General features: G+C 48.4%; 4 protein-coding genes across 4 annotated transcripts; 3 read left to right on the top strand and 1 right to left on the bottom strand.

The window, feature by feature from the left end:
* Nucleotides 1–630: 630 nt before the first annotated feature.
* On the top strand, nt 631–2,110 carry FVEG_06161 (hypothetical protein). Its single transcript, XM_018894444.1, has one exon. It carries the CDS (start codon nt 1,111–1,113, stop codon nt 1,612–1,614), a length of 504 nt encoding a protein of 167 aa, XP_018751528.1. The 5' UTR covers nt 631–1,110; the 3' UTR covers nt 1,615–2,110.
* Nucleotides 2,111–2,359: 249 nt separating this feature from the next.
* FVEG_06160 (hypothetical protein) lies at nt 2,360–6,419 on the top strand. Its single transcript, XM_018894443.1, has one exon. It carries the CDS (start codon nt 2,592–2,594, stop codon nt 6,300–6,302), a length of 3,711 nt encoding a protein of 1,236 aa, XP_018751527.1. The 5' UTR covers nt 2,360–2,591; the 3' UTR covers nt 6,303–6,419.
* On the bottom strand, nt 6,418–9,786 carry FVEG_06159 (hypothetical protein). Its single transcript, XM_018894442.1, has 2 exons — nt 8,870–9,786; nt 6,418–8,815 (listed from the first exon to the last, which is right to left on the bottom strand). The coding sequence occupies exons 1-2, from the start codon at nt 9,161–9,163 to the stop codon at nt 6,740–6,742; spliced, it is 2,370 nt and encodes a 789-aa protein (XP_018751526.1). The 5' UTR covers nt 9,164–9,786; the 3' UTR covers nt 6,418–6,739.
* Nucleotides 9,787–10,586: 800 nt separating this feature from the next.
* FVEG_06158 (hypothetical protein) lies at nt 10,587–11,796 on the top strand. Its single transcript, XM_018894441.1, has 2 exons — nt 10,587–10,959; nt 11,029–11,796. The coding sequence occupies exons 1-2, from the start codon at nt 10,845–10,847 to the stop codon at nt 11,535–11,537; spliced, it is 624 nt and encodes a 207-aa protein (XP_018751525.1). The 5' UTR covers nt 10,587–10,844; the 3' UTR covers nt 11,538–11,796.
* The last annotated feature ends 3,798 nt before the right edge of the window (nt 11,797–15,594 follow it).

Raw genomic sequence — 15,594 nt, 5'->3', positions numbered from 1 at the left:
TCTGTCCAACGGCCTGCTCCGCGCGGGGAAAGCAATGGAAGACACCTTGACGCCTCATGGTGCCAACAAGATGCTGCTTTTCAAGATTCGATCCTGCGATGTGAGGCTAAGCAACAGAGTTCAGCACCAACGTGAGGCCGATCATGTCTGTAACACCATCAGCTTATCAGTACATAACTACGTCTGTTCAGCTGTAGCATCATCATACTGTATGAAGTAAAGGTAGTGAGTGAGTGTTACCTAGTTATAGCATGAAGTATTATGATACAGTATTGTCATTGCTTTGCATACCTACGTGACAAGCATTAGACAGCAGCAGCAGCAGATAAACAAACAAACAAAACAAAACAAAAAAAAACAAAACAATATACAGCGTTTCAGGGGTCGTTGTTCGTAAGCGAGTGTAAAAAAAAAAAAAAAAAAAAAAAAAAAAAAAAAAAAAAGTGACCATTCCATCAGATGATTGAGCGGACAAACCATGAGATGAGACGCATCCCCAAGTCCATTTTCCATTTTTGCCTGCAAGTTCCATGTCAAACAACGGGGGCCATCTCCGGATGTCAATGCCGCACCCCACACTTCACTAACACTCCCTAGCGTCTAGCTACCTACCTACATACAGTAGCCTCTAGGTACGCTACGCTACACCCTCTAACTGAGTCTAACCCTCCATCGGGTCCATCCCTTGGACCTTCAAGGTTTCAATCCCTTGGAACTACACTCCCATTCCCGAGGTGTTTGTCCCCCTTTTGCATCCTTTTTCTCCTTGGTAATCCCTAACTATTTATAAATCCCGAGTGAGGCCCTCTACCTCCCTCATCTTCTTGATCAACTGTCCAGGCAAAAACAAAAAACTGACCTTGACTTATATGCCCATCCCTGCCACGTCTCCTCGCATTTGACCACTCAGTCGTTGCTCAAGTGACCCCAAACACCACAAAGTTGGCTTGTTGACTCGATACCGTCGTTGCTACCTTGATATTCTCCTTTCTGTTTATCTTCTGCATATAACTTGACTACTTATCTACCTTATCTTGCCTTGACTTATCTGCGGTTTCACAACCACCCAACTCCAACTCCCATCACTTACCACGGCAAAGAAAGCACAACATGACTGCTCGAGTCGCACCCGGCTCTACAGCCTACGCTGAGCCGCCAGCTATCGTTTCCCCTAATGCCGACCACGATGTCCTACGAGGCCGTAAGAGAGAACGAAGCATGACCCGAGGAAGCGTCCGCTCATTCCGAGCTGCTCCAACAGACGAGTCCAGCAACTTGCGAGGCCGCTCTCGCCGTCGTGCTGCTTCCCCAGCTCTGAGCTACGCATCTCGACCATCCTCACCTAGAAGAGTGCCATCCCCCACAAGACGTCGACTTCTCCATGCCCGCCTTCGCCGAGAGCATTGTCCTTCCCGTGTTGCGTCTCCTGTCGAGCAGCAACTCCAACAGCATAGACCAGTTCGACGAAGGCAGCGGACTCGGAGCCAGAGCCGGGGTCCTCGGTTGGAGATGGAGCTCTCAGCTCAGCATTCCACTGATGGGTTTTCAGGACTACGGAACGAGGTCCGAGCCTCATCTTCTGATACAGCAGACGAGGCCAAGCCCAACGCATGAAAGCGATATTGCTTTGTCTTTATCATCATTTGCCTTCAACTGCTGATGTCTTGTCGCCCTGGAGTGGGTGTACAAAGACACAAAAAACGGAAACCAGACCGATACCCCATATTCTTAATTCTTTTATGTACGATGACCGGATACTGACTGCACTGTCTTTGGTTTCTTTTTCTGGGTTCTATTGCGCTGAGAGCTGGTTATCTCGGAGTTACCAGATTGTGTCATGATATTGGTTCCACTGGGTATTTGTTTTATTTTTGGGAAATTGTATCTCTTTGAAATCGCCGTATATATGGATAAGATGGCGGCGCTATGAGATTTTGTATGATGCTTTTACTTGTATGAGAGAGCAAAAAGACATCCTGGATCGACATCCACCAGAATAAATTGATGAATATTGACATAAACGCCCAGTGATAGTTAGCATCAGTACTCTGAATGTTTTTGTCGTTGCCACTGTACTTGATATTTCCGAAGTCTTTTAAACAAAGTGCTGATATTTTATGAGTTCAACTGTGTTATTACTGAGGCATCAGTAAAAGATCCTCTGGTGAACCACACTTTCTAGACTCGATGATGATTGTAAAGGGCCTTGAAGGCAAAACGGCGGACCCCGCTAACTGCCATCTAGATCATTTCATTGGTCAGAAAACATCCCTAGGCGATTTTCAATGGTGGATATCGGCTGATGTTAACGACTTCAATCTTTGTGAGGGCCGAGCTAGAACTTTTTTTTTACTGTGCATAGCGATTGGAGTCTTTGTTGATTTATAGACCTTTTCTTTCTCACTTCTACGGCCCTGCCGTGTGTATAATACGACCGCTCCTTATCAGTTCGAGTTTCGAGGTACTCCAATTCGGGTTTCTGCCTCTCAGCTTTTGCCATTGGAATCCGTCCTTTCGTCTACTTGCCACCAAGCATGAACAACGTCTATCCTTAACCTTTGGACATAATACAGAGCATCCCCCTGACTTCAATGCTCGAGCGAACAGCTGCGAATCTGGAGTCGCGCAGTCTCCAGCGTGTATTTCACAAGACTTCGATTCGATCTCGACGATTACATACAGGCTTTTGGCAACATGGAGCCGCCGCTATCGACCTTTCCAGTTCCTTGCCAGGCTCTGTAAGAACTGCTCAAACTGCCGCCCCCGAACCGGAGACAAAGCAATTACAGTCAAATCTACTTGCTTCAGTCTTGGTCCTCGACTTCCTTTACCCAAAATCGACTCTTCCTCTGTTACGCAATCTCTACCCTGAACTACCCACCTCTCAGTATGCGCAAAGGACAGCAATCGTTCCAACAAGACGAGCATACTCATCGATAATACCTCCGAACACGACCGATACGAATGAAGCCGACGACAATAACGAAAAGACCGAAGCGACGACTCCTAATCAGCCTGGCCGATCGCACGAGACGGCACAACGTTATGAGATAGCCGACATAGCGGAGGACCCAACCTTGTTTCCTGGTGGAAAGCCAACGGTGAGCACCAAAGCTGGGCCAGAGCTGCAGCAAGTACGGAAACTCCGACAGCTATTGGACGGAAAGGGTGGCCATTTTCAAGATGTTTGGGACCAGTACCAGGTGCTAGACAATGACCAAAGAAGTTTCCTGCGTGGCCAGGTAGTACAGTATCTGTCTCGCTCCCACAGCATCGTTGAGACAGGAAGAGCCCTCTCAATATTCCGCCAAATCCCGCCAAAGTCATGGGATAATGACACCTTGACTGCTGGAATCATCCTGCTTCTACGGTCCGGGGATCTTCCTTCGGCTGTGGAGTGCTTCAAGACAGGATTGGAAACAAGAGGGCTGAACCGCGGACTTGAATACTTAATGGCGGATGCGATCAACTCGAAAAAATGGGCGGCAGCTTTGGAAGTATGGATTTCATTCTACAAGGACCGCATTAAGAAAAGGCCCGATGCGCTGGCCCCGGATTTAGCACGACTTCAACAGCTTGCGTCTCTTCCTGCACAAGGAGCTCACTACTTCGGCTTTCGAGCCTATCTGGTTGGCGAAGGCGCAGAGCAGTTTAAGAAAATCAGGGAAGACCCCGTTGCCTCGCTCGCCTTGTCCTCTTTCCGCAAGTTCTTTGCCAACATGGCATTACGAGAACCGTGCCGCCCCAGACATGCGGTGGTTATTCTTGAGACTCTGAAGGATCGAAATGCATACAACACATACCTCAACACCATGATCGATCGCTGGATGGTAAAACAGGAGAGTCGGGCTACCATGGAACGTCTTATTCCTATTTACCAGAATTTTAGGCAACTGCCAAATGCGCAGCCTGCGATAACTGTCTTGCGTGGCATGTTCAAGATTTGCTTCCCAAAGAGGTCGGCCAGACTTGAAGAAATTAAAGACGACTGGATTCGTTACAAAGGCGGGCTCAACCAATGGGGATATGAAAAGTTTCTCAAATACTACGCAGAGAGGGGCGATGTGCGAGCCGTCAAAGAGTTATGGCCCAAGTACGTGGAAGAATTTCCAGAAGTGCTTCAGTCCCCCCGTGGATTCCGAAGCACAATAAACGTATATGCTCAGCTTGGAGATTTTGAGAATGCAAAGAAAGAGATGGAGAAGATGGCCGATGAATACGGGGTTGAGCCGGACCTCGACTCTTGGAACACATATCTCAAGGCTCACCTGAGGACCACTGACTATGATACTGTCATGAAACTGTTTGATGACATCGCAGAAAAGCATGAGCCGGATGCATACACCTATGCACACGCCATGGCCATGGCTGCTAAAAGGGGTGATTTGGAGACTACCCTGGAATTATTCACCAAATCACAGCAAGCTGAGGTGCCCATCTCTGTAGAAATGGGCCTATCTCTGGTGGTGGCATACTGCCAGAATGGTCTTCTTTCCGAGGCCGAGAGCCTTTGCATTGAGCTGACCCATCGTAAGCTCATATCCGAAGCTATTTGGAACCAGCTTATCAACTTCAACGGCGTCGAGGGGAATATCACCAAGGTTTATGAACTACTCAAGCGCATGAGAGAATTCGGCGTGGAATGGGATGATAACACATACACCTTTCTTCTCCAGGCGCTTATCCGAGTCAACCAAATCCATCCCGCCTATAATTTACTGAAGCGTGGTGTTGAGGAGAAGCTGTTCCTTGTCACCCCTGCACATTTTGCTACCATTATGGCTGCAGCTGCTCGCAATAAAGAGTACGAGCTTGTTGAAAGTCTTTTCCGTCGCATGCAACAGTCAGATTTGCCTGTTACCTTCAGTGCTTGGGTTGCTCTCGTCGCCGCTGCCGTAAAGAGGAAACCTGGTGTTAAGCGAACCCAGAATTTGGCCAAGGAATTTGTCGCGTATTTTGAAAAGGCTGTTGCGGCAGCGAAAACGACAGAGGAGTCCATACCGGACGAGGAGATCGAAGCGACTGACGCTAGCAACCTTGCAAGACTTAGAGCGGAAACTAAGTTCCTCGGTCGAGCGATCACTCTACTTACCGAGCTTCGAGACTTTGGTTCCGTTGAAGAATTGATGGGTCTATTCGTTGAAATCTTCCCCCAGTTCAAGAACCAGCAGCTTCCTCCTGATATCATGGCCTCTTTGATACGCGCGCTTAACTACGATCAGAGATACAGTGAGGCCATTTCGCTGTGGGACAAGACATGGGAAAGTGCCTTCGCATCCAGCCGGAAACGCTCAGGTGGTGGCATTTTGACTGGTACCGAGTACTCTCTGTCCCGTGCTGTGGACGCAGTGGCAACGACATTCAAGAAGGCGATCGAACCAGAGCTTCTCAGCAAGACCGTCGATAAGGTTACGGATGCTGGTTTCAAGCTGACCCGGCAAAACTGGGTACGCATTATCCGTGATCTTTCTGACATGGGCAGATTCGAGCGTGCCGCGTACTGGTGCGAAAAGATGCTCATGCCAGGGTGGCAAGGCTGGGCAACCCCTCGGCGCAATGCGCTCATGATGCTAAATACCCGTACCCTGAAACCACCCAACAGTCTCCTCTACCGTCTGCAGCACAAGTGGATAGAGATGCGTAAGATGGCAGCCTGGTCTCCAGACGTCTCTCGCGTGCTATCAACTTTTGAGGAGAAGTGCCCACGTCTGCACCATGCTTTTGTCACATCAGAGATTCAGTCGATGCCTACGGCATATCTCGTAAACGGTAAAGAGGTTTCGCCTGGTGAACTCGACAAAGTGCTTCAGAGTCTGTCTTACCATGCTCTACTGAAAGTCAAGGAGGCCCTGCTCCGAGAGTTGCAGAAGGAGACGAAGCGTGAGCAGAACCTTGGAGTGGCATCTGAGCCCCTGAGGGACATTGACAACAAGACATGGAAGGAAATGCTGCACAGCAGAGTTCGACGGTATGCCGCTTTATGGCATTCTCGACGCAATGCGAACTTTGAGCTAGACCAAGCACTCGATGTTCCCAATCCATCAGGCGACATCACAATCGAGGCAAAGGCAATGGGGTCTGAGCAACCAGACGACCAGGTCGCCCGGGAACGCTTCAGCTACTGGAACGCGTTCTGGGATCGCTACGATCAGAGGGTTCACGGTGAGAAGCCGAGGCCCAAGATACCATACTCGCATGAAAATCATCATGGGGAAAAGACCTGGACACTCACAGCAGAGAACCGCAAGCAAATGGCTAAGAAGCGGGCAGAGCGGTTGAGGAGGCAGATGTTTGATGATTAATTATGTATAACAGATTTATGTGTGTAAAACCAAAAGATTCTACCATTTTTGTATAACAATAGAAAATTCAAGCCATGATCAACATGTTGTTTTCAAGCTTTAATTACGATCAATTTCTTGCCAGCTCTTTCACAATAATTACGACAGAGTCGTATAGTGAGTGTGTAGAGATTCAATTGACTATCTAAACCTTCTATGGCAGATTTTGCCTGGTATCGAGATACACCAAACGCCTTGAAAGCAATATAACTCCTGACCAGGTCCCTTTGATCCAATCCAATGATTAGATGGGTGAGACGAAGAACGCCATCCAGGGCAATCGATACCCTCTATGATCCAATATACATACAGATATTTGGTTATAGTAAGACCCTTCAACGAGGGCGCTTTATGTACGGTAGGCATGCTTAAACATGCAATTACTTGATAACTTTTGTCTAAGGAGACATGTCACCCCGATTGGGTGTCTCTGGAGGCGATGGTTGCTTCACCCCCAGGGAACGCAAGCGCTGCGAAAGTAGACCTTCAGCACCACCAAGTGATCCAGGCCTGTTGAGAGCGAAGGCATTGCCGCCGTACCCAGGTTCGCCTTTAGTGAGCTTCTCGTAGAGTGCATGTCCCGACGGTGAACCATTGGTTGAGTCCTTGGTCGAGGGACGACTGGCTTGAGATGAGCCAGGAGAACGCATGTCGTTGCCGAGGGCGGCAGTTGTGCTTGTGCTGTTACTAACATCGCTGCTTGTGCGAACGCGACCAGGAAGATAGAAAGGAATCGGGTCAAGTGGCATGGTGTTACCCGCTGCAGAGCTGCCAGTAGGAGAATTATTGACTCGAAACATGTTTTCCATGGCATCGAAAGCCTGAGACGAAGGGCCAGGGGAGACCCCTACGCTACGTCTGCGCAACGCCTTTTCAGCGGCTAGCATAGCTCCAGGGCCAGAATGTGTAGGTAGCGGAGGATGCATCAGACGAATGGGTTTGTAAGGGGTATAGCGAGGTTCTGGCCATGTCGTTTCGTTTCTGAGCTTCTCCTTGCCGTCAGGCACGCGGTTCGCAAAGACAATGCGAATGCTCTTGTAAAGGTAATACCGTCCTTTGGCAGGGCAGCAAATATGCAAATGAGCGAGATATCTCAAGATAGGACGATCACTAGTGTTTGCTTCAGAAGCTGCGGGGGCGTTTTCAATGATAGGACCAGCCGAGTAGCTACGCTGCCTCACAAAAGTCTTGTTACCTGGTTCCATACCTGTCAGGTCATAGGGAATCAGGAACAGCTTGACGGCAGTCTTGTTCGGATTCTTGACAATGATTTGGATCTGCCCCTTCTCCGGAATACGATAGCTTCCGCCTGGAGGGGCTTTCGCAGAGCCAGAGCCGGACCTGCGGCTGGCTCGAGAATTTCTGCGTGAGATTTGTTCAGATCCTTGATTATCAAGACCGATATCCATCATGTCTTCGATGGGTTTCCTGTCTGCAAATCGGCTTTGTGCTTTCTTCTTTGCCCGATGTTCATCATCAGGGTTAGGAAGACCGTTCTCAAGGTCAATCTGACCGACATAGGGACTCGGCCCGTCGTCCGTATTGGATCGGCCATGAGAGGTGCTGCTGTAGCTGTAATACACAGCAGGAAATGAAAGAGTAACGTGTGGCGGGCACTTCAAACTGGACTTGCATTTCCCCTTGCCCAAGACGCCGATCTGAGCAACAAAGTCGAGTGGCTTAGAAGGGGTCGTAGACATGCGGCCACGAAGAATACTCTCTTCGTACGAACCAACCATAGATGCGTGCTGAAGTGGCGAAGATTCTGCGACTAGAGAGGACCTTCGTGGTCGAAGAAGAGCAGGCGTTGGTGGAGATGCACCGGCCTGCATGAAACTTGGAGTTGAAGTCAACGATCTTCGAGGTTGATGTGCCTGATATGGAAACGCTTCTCTTCGATATGAGGGCACACGCTGTGGAAGAGAATATCGCGGCGATGGAGACATCCAAGGTGAGGAAGAAGCAGAGTTTGGCACGTAGCGACTATTCCCAGTATATCCAAATCCATCTCTCGGTAAAGACATGTCATGTTCTTCTGAACTCTGGGCCTGAACCAAAGGACTAGTAGGTGGCTTATATACAAAGCTCGACGAGAGAGATGAGGATAGAGGCGATGTAGTTGATCGGAAGCTCTCTGCACTCCCTGTAAATGGGATTCCCTTGTCGTGCTGGAACGGCGTATAGTGTCTCGGTGGTGAAGTAGCAATCCATGAAGTCTCTGCTGGTGCAGGATATCTACTCTTGGGAGCCGCACGATCCTTGGCTACTGCTTCCTCCTCAGTGAAGTTGCCGCTGTGTAGGGCCGATCTCGGTCGCTCGATGCTGAGGCCATCGCGTAATCTGTTGTCGAAATCGGGTTGGGAGTCGTTCTTTTCGGGTGTGATTTGGGCAGGCGCAAGTAGTGAAGGCTCGGATGGCGATTGAGGTCGCTTTGTCTCGGGAGGAGGAGCTTGATGCTGAATAATAGAGTCAAACTGTGGGAGACTGTTAGAATCTGGATGCTACAGCAAAGAAACGGAAGAACGCACATGACGGTTTGGGATCCAGTTCGGAGACTGAGCTCTCTTTAGCCTCTCGATTAGAGAAGCTCGATCCGATATCGCATTCTCAGCACATTCGGTTCTCTCGGGACTGTTGGTGTTTGATTGTGGTGGACTCTCAAAGATAGGCCCTTCGCAAAGTTCGGTACGAATACTCTCCTCCGAAAGACGTCTAAGCTCCGGAGCTGGGCGTGGTACTTCGACTTGAATAGGTGCTGCTGCTGCTGCTGCTGCTGGCTCGATAGATTCGTGATTGTCTAAATCGGCTTGAAAGATAGGCATGACGGCGATGTTGAATAGCTGTAACAGCAGCCGTGCAGTTTCTTAGTATAATCCGTCATGAATAAAGAAAGGCGAAAGAGCCGAGAAGTGGTGTTATTAGAGGTGGCGGGTGATTCGATGCAGGGGTTTTGGAGTTGCTGATATTGCCATTCAACGGGCGTGGCTAAGGTAGAGAAAGGGTCTGATTAATGAGCCGAGAGACGTGTATAATGATATATCATGCGACAAGAAGGATTAGAGCAATAGCCAGGCACGGCGTGGGTCGAGAGAATGCGAATCTGAGTATGTATGAGTATGGGATATGGGGAATCTGGGATCGTATCGTGGGACGTCATCCACCGAATATGACGACAGTTACACTGACGATGGAGTGAGTCTTGAGCGGTCCCGTCTTCCCCCAAAGAGAGCTAGAAAGGGCAAAGAAGAAGAGATGGTGCTTATAAGTAGACGAAATGAGTTGCGTTAAGAGAGAGAGAAAGGTCATATGTTTAAAGAGAGTCGGAGAGACTCAAAAAGATGAGGCGGGCAGAAATCACCAGGGTCTGGGTCTAGGTTTATAGGTCCAGGTCCGTACGGGTACAAGCAGTTATGATACGACGTTAATTCTATCACCAACTGGGGCCGATGGCGGTGAATGTGTGAATCATTCCATAACGAGTCTAACGCTAGAACAAAGACTAACACGAGAGTAAGTCATGTGCATACCTTGATCAATTATGCTTATACAGTAGATGCCTTATAGAGGAGTTGTTTGTATGAACAACACTATGAGATCTCTCGTCATATAGAGCACTTTAACGGGAATGATATAACGTTGTACTATATCTGCTGCTGTGGATGGCTGGTCCATGTCTTGGTATTCATATCTTCAACACCATCAAGTGACCTTCAGCTCATGAGGTGGAGATAGCCCCCAGATATGCCACATCCAACTAACGACGTTTTTGGCTTGGCCTCTGATGAAGCATCTCAACTTATTGCTCACAAGGCACAGCAAAAAAAGAAACTTTTCACCCGCGCTAATCTACAGTGCTCACTCCCCTTGCGGATACCTGACGTTTAGCGCCTGCTAGAGTGATCCCTGACATGCATTGGCTGTAATCGTGTGATGGGTGATGCCGAGTTGACGTGTAGTAAGAACCTTTGAGCATAACACTGAGACATGTTGTGCTATGCTGTGTTGTGCTGTGCTGTGCTGTGCCTTGTTATTGCTGATGAGCTCTCTATAGGAAGCTCAACAGTCCATAGGCTAACCATTCACCCGATCTTGAGGTAGCATAAACTCTCTCTTGCGTGACCTGGCAATGCATCCTCAATCCGAAACAGTTATACCAGCATCTTCCGCCATCAGCCCACTTACAACTGTAGACCAATGATGTCCTCAAGCCGTATTCGTTTGAGTCAATTACACAACAAATAAACAAAGCACTCAAGTGCAGTCAAGTGCAGTCAAGTCTAATACAACAGACAGTCGTGTGAACTTCTGTCACCCTTTATTGATCAGATTACGGCGCAGCTCCACCGAAACTCTCCGAAAACCCGATCCACAAATCACAAGTGCCGTCCGTTACTTACGGTGTCGGTCACGGTCAGCGTGGGACCCACTCCTTCACCGAAGACAGTGGAGACATTGTTCAATTCTCATCAACGACAATCCTCATACACTTACAACACCACGATCATGGCTCCCAAACATCAAAACGAAGGCGACGATGCTGCCCCGGAGGCAAAGAAGCCTAAGCATGGCTTCAGAGTCGGCCCAGAGAATTTGCCAGACGGTCCTTGGCGACGAAAAGGTTTGTCCTTTCTCCTCTTTTACACTCTAAAAATTTTCATTCACTTCACATACTCACATTCAACCACAGTCACAAAAGTCAAGAAGGAGTTGATTCACAAAGCCAAGGTCAAGAAGGCCTACGCGAAGATCAAAGCCCGTGAACAACAAAATGCACCAGCACCAAAGATAAGCGAGCCAGTCCAAGATGAGGCTCCTGTAGAAGACGCCAGCGAGGAGAAGCAACCTGAGGACGAAGGCGAGGAGATGCATCCCACACGACAGCTTATGCTTGCAGATGAAGCCAAGGCACAGGAGAACTCCGTCGGCCAGCCTACTAGTGATGGCAACAGACGGCGCACCAGACGACCAGGCTACTACGACAAGCAACTCGCCAAAGCAGCACAGCGCCAGGAGGAGGCTGAGATGAAGCGGCGGGAGTTTGAGCGCAGACAGGAAGAGAGGGCGCAGAAGATTGCTGAGAGACAAAAGTTCAAGAAGGCCATGGCTAAGACGAGGGATCGCAATGGAAACAAGAAGCTTGGCAGGGAGAGTTCTATTCTATTGGATAAGGTCAGGAAGCTTGTGGCTGAGAAGTGAGAGCTTGCGTGAGAGATGGCTCAGCCAAGCATGAATTCTGCTTTGAGGGCGTTCAGAGGTTCTGTTATCGGGTTAGACAAAAGTCGACATACAAGTTTGATACCATATGGCCGCTATAATCGAATCAATCCAAGGTCAGATCATACCAAATTCGAAGTGTTTTTCTTGATTTTGGCGCGGCATGAGACGTGATAGAAAGGCCAGTGCAGAGGTCGCATCGGTAGGTATGAGGACGATCGGTACCTGCAGCAAGGCCACGGTGAGGCCGTGTTGACGTTTCAAGCTGCATCATATTCATGTGATGGGTATGTCACAGTTATTTGGCTCCGATGGGCCAAGTCACAACAGGACAATGTATCTTGTGAAAGGCATTGGATGTACCTACGAACAGATCACCAAAACCGGATATAGATTGTCTTGGAGTTTGCCTGCCTGTGAAAGTGCAAGTCTGAAAGGCTGGAAGACGAGATTTAGATGGATTTGCGTCAAATGCCACTTACGATCTTGATAAATGCCGGTCATTACTGGGTTATTCCATGTAATATCAGCGGCCGACAATTATCGAATTCAACAATCGAACCACCAATGATCGACCACGACTGAGGTTGTCGCAACTTGACAACGTCGAGTCCGTGTGATTCTCTCTTATTGGATTTTGGAAACTCTTGGCCTTTGTTTTGGTATCATTCTCACTAATATAAAGTTTCGAAGGAAGACGTGACGAGACACTTCCAAGTTCGAGATGCTTCATCCAGACTTTGTTCTATACCCGTGCCTCAGCCATGGATAATTTGGAATAAATACAATGATGCAGTCATCTAACAAGGACTAGCTTGCGAGTATTTCCCTATACAGCATATGTAAGCGGGTTGATGATGACTTGTCACTGATGGTGATAGCTCCAGGTCATGAAACGTCAAGTCAGCAGCCCCTACAAACTTGGCGGTGACATGACGGAAAGTTACCCATTGTCGTGTGTTGAAACCGAAAGCTTGTCGGTTTTAGCAGCATATATGAGTGATCATATACCTACCTATTACTGCCTGGTTTGGTATGAACGTTACATCTGTCAGATCGAATATGGTGATCCGGTGTAAGTTACCGGCGCGCTTACCAGTGACGGATAGATCAAGGGGCTAACTAACGTTATGTCGAAGGCCGCCGCAGGGTACGCCGACGATCAAACATGAAACTCTTGTGTGATCGGGCAATATCTGCAAAGGTACAGTATGTATTTCTAAGCTACGTGGCTTTGTAATGAGATGACGGAAGTAGAGCGAAAAATGCTAGAATGGGAAACAAGAGCGAAAGAGTGAGTGGCCCAAGAGTTGAAAGAGTTGACAACTTGAAACAAGCGATGGTGATGGAGCGGGAGTTTCAAGATATGCCTCGTCAGCTGTCAAAGGAAGTGATCGGACCCAAGGAAGAGAAGATCAGTCAGCAGACGTGTCACATCAGAGTTGACTTGGTGAACCCATCCATTATCAGTATATCACGAGGCTGTGTAATCTTGAGGGTTACAAATGGAGTTTCCGCAAGTAGCAATGGTAACGTTCAAGGCTGAGCGTGTACATATTAATGCTTATTATGCTTGTCAGCCGTGTATCCAATATCACACTCTCTCAGTCTCTCAAGATGTCTCGTCTCATATGTTATGGGGAGATTGAAAGTTCCAGGGACGTGGTCGTGGTTGTGGCATGCTCCAGTCACTATCAAGAGGACCCCTGCTCACGAAACCGATCCATGCAATCGTGTCCACTCCACTATACCCCTTTCTAACACGTGCATCAAATATATTTTCAGGGTCGTGGGTTTCATGATGGAATTGGACAAAGGAGAGGCCCGGCTTATGAGGGGACCCCAAAATAGACACAAGTACAACACTAATATCAGCCAGCAACTCAGCAAACAAATGGTAACAAAAGTCAACCAACGTTGTGTTACTTGTATGTTAGGTTACTCTCCAGATGGAGAGCACACTCAGACTCGCATGACTGACATTCATCCATATTCTACCGAGTAGCAAGGGCCTAAATCCTCTCATCCCATTACACGTTTCATGATTTGCGTTTCGTCAATGCCTTACGCAAAAGGCTGAACTGAAAGGGAAAGGGAAGAGAAGAGCCACTCTGTCTGAAACAGCGGAGCTTTTTTCCATCACGACAACGCAACACAACACAACACAACACAACACAACACAACACGAGCTTTACCGTCTTTTTGCCATGTATGCGTACCCTTGCTTTTAACCCATTAATTGAACAAAGACATACATACACTGTACACATACATATGCAACGAACCTAATTCATACGATATGGCTGCTTGCAGCTGCGTAGAGGTTAACATCGTGTTTAGGCGGGTGTCCGTCTTATGCAACACAACCTAAGCTACCAAGTTAATTAATGTGTAGGTTTTGACGGTTGAATAAAGGAAGCTTTGGTCTCTTTTGCCACAAGTCTATCGTCTATGAAATTCACTTCATTCCATAGCTGCAGTAGAGGTCAGTGGATTGTGTCTCGGCAGCTCTCCCTAGCTCTACGATCCCTTCTCAGAGCTCGTATCCATAGTCTTGTTGGAGAATGCCCATTGTGAAGTGAATTCCATATCTGACAAAAGCAATGTCTCCCGTCGTCAGCGGTCTTCATCACTCTTGCAGGCGGGGTTCATGTCATCGGATCGACACTGCGGAGGAGGACAAGCTCGATCCAATCCCCCCACGAATGTCCAGTCCATTACCAGCCGCGGCCGCCACAAGCGCCTCTTTTCTGCATTGGCTTTTCCGTCAACATCGCGTGCGTGAGTGTGAGTGTGTGTGCCGCTTCTTATTCTTTCAGCCAGCAAAGCTTGCCTTTGTGTTCCCCCTGGGGCCTGGTTCGTTGCCCCTGGGTCTTTGCCTCTAGCGGCATACGCTAGCCAAGGCGTCTCTGCAGGTGGTGGGTGTTAGTTTGAAGACTGTCTTGAGGCTGGAGATGAGAGGGAGATTGAACGAATTTGGGGTGAGTTTTGGTGACGGGCATCACTGTTAGAGATTGTCAATCATAACCAATTCTGTAATTATTTTCTCTGGAAGGATAAAATATCATTGATGCCCAATAGTGAATCTGCATACCTTGTATGTATTCAGACTCCTCAGCACCTCATGGTTGTAAGCCACCTTATACTTTGCATCTGCAGCATCACAGTATACGAGTACCAGTTAACTAGAACGCCCCCTTATTCACCAAGACTCGAACTAAATTCTCAGTCACTCAGATGATAAATGCTCCGTAGTCATAGTCTCATAGACAACGTGTACACTTCGTCAGCTCCCAATTAAAATAAGACCCTGCTCAAGAGCCCTACAGTAACTACCTATCTTCGGACACGGCGGGTGCTGAGACGTGGGTCAATATCATTCCGATACCTTTCTCCCTGTTATAGTCGTCGTGAAGTGACAGGGACAGTTTAGTTTTGGGCATGCATATCGCATTTATTTACAGGAGTTATAATTCAGCTCTAGGCTGTAAACCAGGCAAAGTTAAAATATCCTTTCCAACCAGACCCAAGCATGTGAATGTTGTGAACTGGTCTTGTCGGAGGTTCATCATATGTATAGCTTGGGTGAGACAAGCAATGTATTTGACGACATCCCATATCGGCGAACAACTCTCAATTCGAATCCTGCGTGTACATGTACAGCACTAGAGATAAGCCCCTTGTGTACTACTACTAATCCCTGCTATTTCAGCGTAAGAAGAGCCCGTCCGCTCAATTCTCTTTGACATTGACATTGACATTGTCATTTCTTCTTGACAAATGGAACATCCCTTCATCGTGAGACGGGCTGGAGAACACTGGTCACAGCTGCTAAACCCGCCCTGGCCTGGAACGGCTACCTACCTAACTAGGGGCCATTTAGCGCGTTGGCCCAAGGTTCCAGGTCCCCTCCCCCCCTCCACGGGCGGGCTCTCCCCTTGAACCTAAGCTGTAACCCCTCTCACTGGGCTGTTTGTCCCTGCCAGGTCTAGTGGATGATCCCCTGGGCTGGCCCACTGCTCAGTGCTCACTGCCTGGG

Source organism: Fusarium verticillioides, chromosome 2, assembly GCF_000149555.1.
Source record: "Fusarium verticillioides 7600 chromosome 2, whole genome shotgun sequence".
Lineage (NCBI taxonomy): Eukaryota > Fungi > Ascomycota > Sordariomycetes > Hypocreales > Nectriaceae > Fusarium > Fusarium verticillioides.
Note: the sequence above shows the minus strand (reverse complement) of the source record. Positions and strands in the feature narration are given on the sequence as shown.